Source organism: Grus americana, chromosome 2 (assembly GCF_028858705.1).
Source record: "Grus americana isolate bGruAme1 chromosome 2, bGruAme1.mat, whole genome shotgun sequence".
In the NCBI taxonomy this organism is placed as follows: Eukaryota; Metazoa; Chordata; class Aves; order Gruiformes; family Gruidae; genus Grus; species Grus americana.
The window spans coordinates 24,990,259-24,998,532 of record NC_072853.1 but is presented as its reverse complement, the minus strand read 5'-3'; the positions used below and the strand labels follow the sequence as shown (position 1 = coordinate 24,998,532).

Genomic DNA, 8,274 nt, shown 5'->3' with positions numbered 1-8,274 from the left:
TTTTTTAGTATGAATCTTGAAAATACCATATTTGGCTTATGCATAAAATCTAGTCAAAATTATAACTCAGGGCCAAGTGGCTTTTCTCTTTATGCACAAAAAAAACCCTGACAGTTTTATAAGGACAAGCTAAGAACAGAGGTTATGTGAAGTTCCTACTTAAAGTATTTTTAATTTAATTTACTATCATGGCTTTACCAGTAGGATAACACATAGTTAGAAATGTTCCTCTGTGCCAAGTTAGCTTTTATCCTGGAGTTCCTGTTCTGTGCAGACGTACATATGAAATAAAGAAGAGTCCCAAAGCAACCATATAGGGAAACATTTGAGTACTTTTCAATGTTATATTTTGATGACAAATTGTGGGATTTGGTAGGAAGCCAAGGTAGATGGCAGTAAATAAATTATTCTTAGGGTCAGGCTAGGCATACAGACCTCCTGGTAGAATTTTCTTCGTTATTTCCTCTAGAGAATGATACACATCTCAAATAATATGAAGTCAGCTGCTTGGTAGGAAGTTTAGCTTCTACCTGGAAGAGTGCATCAATACACAGCATTGGGTCCTTCCTCCTAATGCTGCTTCCCACCACCACCATCATGACATTAACTACAAGTAGTGACAATGAGGTTAATGATAACTTGTGTATCAGTTACACGAGGCAATTCTAGCCTCCTTAACAGCAGCAACTTTGGGAGTGGATTAGGAGGGCACCACAAAAGAAAACAAAGGTTCATGGCTTCAGAATTTGGGGCAAATTCCAAGCATGATCTCCTCCGATGTTAACTTTCTTTAACAGCGAAATGGATTTTTATTTCAACTGGTTTGCCAGCCAGGAATTGTTACAAGGAAGGAAGCACGGTCACACGTTCGCTCTCATCACACTAATTCCAGGCGCAGCCGTGCCCGGGAAGGGCTGGGTAGGACCACCAGGAGAATGGCACTTTCCCACCATCCCTGACGTGCCGGGGCCAGGCAGGCCAGCCTGTCAACTCACGGAATTCCCTCGACTTTGTATTTTAAATTCCTCCCGTGCTTTGGTGTGCTTGCTCCAGTGCTCTGGGTTTGGTTTTTTCAGTCGGTTGGTTTGCGTTAGTGCCCGTACGGGCACGGAGGGGGTTGAAGGCGGCAGAGGCGCAGCTGCCGCCCGGGGAACCGGCGGGGACTTCACCCCCGCCCGCCGCCGTCGGGGCTGGGTCCCTCCGCTCTCGGTCCCGCCCGCCGGGAGGGGCGGCCCCAGCCCCAGCCCCGGTCCAGGTCCCGGTCCCGCCTCCGCGGAGCGGCGCGGCGAGAGGCGTGGAGCTGCGCGGAGCCCGGAGGAGCCGTGGAGATGCTGAACTCGCCCTGGGCACGTTTCTACTCCAACAGCTGCTGCCTCTGCTGCCATGTCCGCACCGGCACCATCATCCTCGGCGTCTGGTACCTGGTAAGCGCCCCCCCCGGTTGTCCCCATCCCCGCCGGGGGTGTCACCCCCCCCGCCCCGGATCGCTGGGCACCGGCTGCAGGGGCAGCCTTAGCTGCTGCTCCGCGGAGGGGGATGCCCATCGCAGCAGCTAAGGCTGCCCCTCACAGCCCCGGCGTTTTTTGGACATAACCCTCCGAGGAGTCATGTCGTTATTAGCAGCGTAACGCTCAGCGAGCTCCAGCGCTTCCCTGCTGCTAACCCACGCGTTATCCCCTGCGAGGTGGAGGCTGGTATTTAGACTCTGTCTAAATTGGGAGACGAAGCATGTGTGTGTTTAAGGGTCAGGGCAGTGAGAGCCGGAGATACAGAGCACAGGCAGGCTCACCGGGGTCGCCAGCAAAAAGCTGTTTTGGGGATGGAAAGGTGACGAGTGAAGATCCCTGGCGTGAGAGGTTTTCCCGCTCCCCCCAAACTTCAGAGCGGTGTTTCTCAGGCCAGGCTGACTGCAGCACTGAGGCCCCGCTGGTGCGTTAACTCTGGCAAGGCTGCCCGGACCCTGACCGCGCTGTGCAGAAAAATCTTGTTTTATCATCTCTGGTTGCTGCTTTGTGAAGCAGTCGGATGTTCTCATCAGTGATGTTCCTTGTTTGTCAGATAATTTTTGTCAGTAGTATCTTGGTCTGGCTGGCAGAGAGCTGAAACCTTTCAGGCAGCTGCTGTCAGGTACTAGAAAGACTTCTTTCCTCTGTCAGGGTTACAGGATGCGAGTGAGGAATTGACCCTGGAGGCACAGCTCTAATGGGTTATCATCAGTCCCAGAGGTTGCTCGCACCCGATTGTTCAGCCAGGGGAAAGACTCGGTGAGGAGGAGGTGCATTAAGCCCTCAGTTCCTCTCCTGTCTTTGACAATCTTTTCTCAATCCCTTGGGTTGCAATGCAGGAAAAGCGGCTTTCCCAGAGCCGGCCCTGCCATAGTCACAGGGTTTGCAAACGTGCCATGACAATAAAAAGAGCTGGTTTGTCGCTCTAGGTTATGTAGATGCACTTAGCCTGCCCAGTCTTCCCCGTCTCTTGGTGTGAGAAATCAGTCTCCGTCTGAAGCCAAGGCCACGCAGAGCTGTTTGCCAAGCATCATTTTTCAAATGATTGCAGACGGAAGCAGATTAGACCAGGGCTTATTTGCTAACTACTGAAATTCCCTTCAGAAGCAAGTGAAAAAAAGCAAGGCTGGCCTCCATTGTAGGACAGTTCATTAAATAAATTCCATCAGCGTAATAAAAAGGCTAGGTTGACATTTATGTCCTAGAAATCATATAAAATGCTCTGTGCTTTAAAAAATACATAGTTCACCGCTGAGAAAATGGTGCATTGGTTGAACTATTTCTTGTTCCTGGTTTAATAAACTAGAGTTAAATGCAATATCCACAGCCAGTGGTATCTGGAATACTGACAGTATTGAAAAAGACACCCCCCCTTTGCCTGCCTGCAATGAAGTTTCAGTAAGTTTTAATATGACCTGAAAGCTTTTGCACATTTCTTCCAGGATTCTTGTTCTTTCTTTCTGTCTTCAGCTGAATGAAGCTTTTTCACATTGGCTCCACAAAGACAGGGATACAGATATTATAGCTGTTCAGTGAACCTAGAGATATTTGAGGAAGAGGGAATTAAGTCCATCAGCTAGCTTTAGATACAAAGAAAAATCTGACAGCTTTTTAGACTTTGTTACCTATTGAGTTACGAACATTTGAATACCAGTGTCCTGATTTCACATAGTATTTTTCTGCAAAATCTGTTTTAAAATTTTCTTTCCTAACTAGCAGATATTTCCTGATTTATACCTCTTCCCACTTTGCTTCTTTTGCTTTCATAGATTTTTCAGGGCAGATTTCTGAGTGACTTCAAACAAACAATAACTCATAACATATAAGGGTGCACATTTCTGTCTGTGCTTTCTTCTCTGTTGCAAATATTTAGATTTTTAAGGTTAACTATTAAGAATGGAAATTTAGATACATGTTGATAATAAAGGCCAAACCTTTTTTGCTAGCTTACAAAGTCAGGAAGCAATAAGTAAGGAAGGGGTAACCCCTTGAGTAAATAGCTACCCTGGTTGAAAGATCTAATTTACAAAGTCATATACAACAGTATTGTTTTATATCAGAAGACCAATTATGATTTGATACCATGTGCTATTGAGGATTTACATAAAAATGGGTGTTGTCATGGTGGTAAATTTTTTTCTCTGCGTGCATTTTGGGTAATTGCATTACTCCAAACCACACCTGAACTATGAGTATTACCTCAAATAAAGTTCAAACAAAAACCCCTTTGATATTTTGTCATGCCCACATGTATTCTGGATATTGTTTGCCATTATGCTTTACAGGAAATTACTTGAGGAAATAAACATCCCCCTAGAGAATGAATAGTTTTCTTGTTGCTTTTTCATATCTTTCTACCTGTGAAGTGTAAGTTTTATTAATTCTATGACTATGAATACAAAGTAGTAGAGGCTTCTGAAGGAGGAAAAAATAATACCTTAGAGGTTTTAGCAGGTTATTAAAATAACATTTTCACATGTTGAACCAGTTTTGAGTTAATATAATATCAGGAGGCAGAATTTCATGCCTGAGTAAATGTGGGAAAAGTAGTGCATTTCTCTGGGATGATGTTTTAGCTCTAGTTTTAATGTTTTAATGGGATGTTTGGGATCCTACAACTAGTAGAGAGAGTGGGGAGATGAGTGCAGGTGGAGTCATCAGGGTTGCATGATGAGAGCACTTTCCCACACAGGTAAGGGGAAGGAACACTGTGTGCATTGCCTACTCACACCCAGCACAGACCCTTACAACGGTCTCATAAAGTATCAGCAGCTGGGAAAAAATATGCTCTATTTTAGAACATAATGGGTCTCCGAATGCAAATGTTTCTATAGCTCTTGTGTTTCAGTAGTTTCTTCCTGGTACAGCCATAGGTCTTGCATCTAGAATAATATAATATAATACAGCACTGCATGATCTTGCAATGTAGTATACATAATACAATATACAAACTATCAGAGAGCATTGAGGTACTTCAGTGTAAAAAGTAACTTGTAAAGGGTGGAGCAGCCAGAGGAAATTTCCTGAAAAGAATATCTAACAGGGTTGCAGAATAGCCTGCACTTCAGGAACTGATGTGCTGCCTTGGGGAGAAAAGCTTGAGAGGAGGTGCTGCAATGTTGAATACAAGCATTATGCTGAAGACTAAGATGGCAGTAATATGGGTGGCTAGGGGGTAATATTTATTTCAAAACTTGAGGACTGTTTTGATTCAGCTGGTTATTAATCTTTGGTTTTTATCCTACTGGCATAGATTTTACACTTCTCTGCATTGTATCAAACATGAAGTCAGAGATCACAAGTAATAACGTAGAAACACTTTGGGCATGAAAGTCTTACAAGTGTCATATTTTGAAAAAAAAATAAATAAGGAAAATGAGAAAATCACTTTTCAGCAGCTTAGTTTTGTTGCAGGCAGTTGTATCGGCATGCTGCTCAAGGCAGCGACACCACTGAAATGAGCCAACTTCAGTTCCGATCTCCCCCGGGTGCTGGAGTCCAGGGGAAAGCTGGCACTTGTGTTAGGTCCAAGTGACCCAGTCGGTACTGGTGAGTCAGAATAACATCCCCATCGGTAACAGCTTTTACATACCCAGCACGTCTTCTTCCTGAGTAAATGGACTCCACTTTAAAACACAGAGAAGGAACAATATCAGATGTGCTGACGGGGTCACGGAAGGATTTCCCACTCTCCCGATGCATGGCAGTGGGGTTTATGCACACCTCGAGGCTCCATCGGCCCCACCTGGGACAACAGGAATTATTTCCCATTGACTTGGGAGAGGGGAAGATGAAACTTTAAGGCATCAGTTCAGAAAAACAAACCAAAACGTTAGAAGAAGGAGCTTTCATTTTTGAGCGATAGGTACCCAGTGCCGCCTGCTACCCGCTTCGCTGCAGCAGTGCCCTGGGCACGGGCTGCTCCTCCCCGCGGACGCCCCGGTCCCCCCGCCCCGGTCCCCCCGGTCCCCCGGGAGCCGCTGCCGCCCCCGGAGGGCGGCGGGAGCTGTCCAGCCCCGCCGGAGCTGTCCGCGGCTCAGCGCCGCCTCCCTCCGCGCTCCCCGGGGCCCCGGCAGAGAGGGGCTAAAAATAAAAGCTGATGGAAGGCTGAGAAGCTTTTATAACCTCCAGTCATCGAGTTGTGCGCTCCCTCTGAAGGACGTGCGGTAAGAACGTAAATAGAGCGAGCTGAAGTTTTCAGCCAGGGTGGCTTCAACATTTGAGTTGCTATTTGTGGAAGGCTCAGTATGAATTGCTGGTCATGACGTTTCAGTTCTGGATTTTTCCGAATATACAGTTGAAAACCTGCATAACTTCTGTCTGCATCTCAGTCGTTTTTTAATAAAAGGATTCAATGCTAATGGATGAAAAAATGTACCAGTAATGACCTTTTTGTACTGTAAAGCAAAAGAAAATCACTTCTTGCTATGGCCTCATTGATTTACAGGTTGAACATCCTGCTGAGATCACTAGAGTGCACTTGACCTGATGTCAAAAAGAGAATCAAAGTATATATTTTGCAACCGGGCCACACTTATTTCCTCATCTTTTTCAAGCCCCGTGCAAAATAGCATGTATGGCAATGTGCTTAAATAGCAGTTAGAAGATTACTGAAATCTTGGCTTACTTGGCAGGGAGTAGAGATCAGCACTGACTGCTCATGTAAACAAAGTAAACCTACACTAGGGTCCTTCCAAGCAGCTCTGTCCCCACTCCTGCAACCTGTACACTGTCTGAGACTGCTGACATCAGCAAGGAGTTGTAAGTGCGGGTCCCTTGAAGATGATGGAAAGGCCCTTTCAAGGAAAATAAAAGCAATTCTAAGAAAAGATGAAGTTATTTGTTATTTTAAAACCCATGAGTATTATGACATTTTGAAAATTGAAAAAAAGAAAAAAACCCACCCTGAATTTGTGAAAGGGAGGAAATTGCACCAGTAGAAAGCCTGATGTTACAGGGAATTGGAAATTTTGTTATCCCAGTGCCAGGCTGTGGGAATTTGGATGAATACAAGTATGAGACCTTGTGCTTTACTTAGAAAATCAGCTTGTTGCTGGTTTGTTTTGGGTGTTTGGGGTGGGGGGGGGAGGTTGTTTTGGGTTTTCTATATATGTGATGTGATTGGCTAAGAATAAAGGATCTCCAACTTTATCTACATATGAATGGTCATAGCGCCTCAGCCAGCTCATGGCCCAGACCTGGGCAGTATGTTCAGGAGGAAGAGCTGGATGGTGCCAATGACTAATGGCTAATTCCCATCCCTTGGCAGGAGATAAAGTGTCAGCAGCAGGTGAGATTTCCCCACTCGCAGGTGAAAGGGTCATGATATAATCTGAAATGACTTGAGATTCCCAGTTCTTGTAGTGAAAATGGCTGCAGTGACTAAATATTTATGTCCCAAGTGCCATGTCTATAAAATCATTATTTTTTCTGTTGTCTGTGCTTCCTTTCATGAAATGAAAGCTAAGATCATGAAATAAACAATAACATTCCCCAGTAACTCATCGGAGACTTCCCGAGTGCATGCTTGCTCTTGAGGAGAGTGGAGAGAAAACTTGGAATTCATTATGAATAAAGAAAAATTTTAATCCTACTTTCAAAGACTTCCCTGTAAAATCGATGTACATGTTGAATATCCAACTGAGATTGGAATCAGAGGAGGTTCAGAGTATTTGATCTTGGAGTGGATCGCATCCATTTCGTTATCTTCCTCAAGACCAGTGGCAAATAAATGACTGATCCTGCACAGGGCCTGCATGGTATTTTCTTAAGAAACTGAAAATATTTGTATGCATTTTAGACATGATAGAGCAAAGAATGTATCTTGTCTGAAGGACATTCTCAATAACTACATCCTGATTGTAACTTATCTAGAGAGATGGTATTCAATAACATAACAGGTAATTGAGAATGGCTTCTGGAGAACTCCTCCCCACCATGCACAAACCCAGGTTGGTTTATGCGGTGCAGGCCCTTATCCCACCCCCCTTCTCCAAGTCATGATTCAGGCCCTCTTTAGTTAGATTACAAAATAAAATACCATACGGGAGGAATTTAAGTCACACAATCAATAAGACAGCTTGCAAAGACCCTAATCACTCATCTCTGGGTGACAGAATCAATCCGTAAACAGAAAGATTATCTGAAAAAAGGATGGATTCATCGGTACACCATATCCCAAGTTACCTGTGCTTTCTGTTCTGAGTGAAAATAGCCAGGTTTGTGTATTTGCCGTGTTGCAGAGAGGAGCAGAAACAGCATTTTGTCAGTCCTCCCCAGACTCTGTCATACATCAGTGTGTCTATTGATGGTTTCGTTTTTAAAACTTTTTAAGTCATTGGAGGGCTAAAATTTCTTGTAAGCATCTTTTGAAGAGTCCATACATTTACTGAACTGTTTATTAGTCTGTAACACAGCACAAGGATTTCTGAAAACATCTTTAAGCTCTAATCCCCTTACATGTGCAATTTTTCTTATATCCCCAAATACCACAGTAGGATTTTTCACAGAGTATATGAATCGTTGCAATGATAGCTGATAATCCGCATCAGTTGTCCAGGATAGTGACACAGTTGTCTCTTCTGATCAACACAGTAACCAATTCAGAAAATGCAAACTTTTGCAAAATACCCTTTTTTCTTTTTTTCTTAGTAAAGCTTTCAATTGGATAATAAATCCCCTGAGATTACAAGGAACAGTTGTCTCCCTACAGTGAGAAAACAGATGGTTGGATGTAAGAGGAGCAAAGTTTACATAAATGCTTGTTAAA

The 8,274-nt window shown here is 44.2% G+C and overlaps 1 protein-coding gene across 1 annotated transcript in view; it reads left to right on the top strand.

Moving 5' to 3' along the window:
* Positions 1-1,150: 1,150 nt before the first annotated feature.
* The window catches only part of LAPTM4B (lysosomal protein transmembrane 4 beta), a 60,458-nt gene continuing 53,334 nt past the window's right edge, over positions 1,151-8,274 (top strand). The window contains exon 1 of the mRNA XM_054814857.1: positions 1,151-1,424. Coding sequence (XP_054670832.1) covers positions 1,329-1,424 — 96 coding nt within the window. The 5' untranslated portion in view covers positions 1,151-1,328. The remainder of the gene's footprint in view (positions 1,425-8,274) is intronic.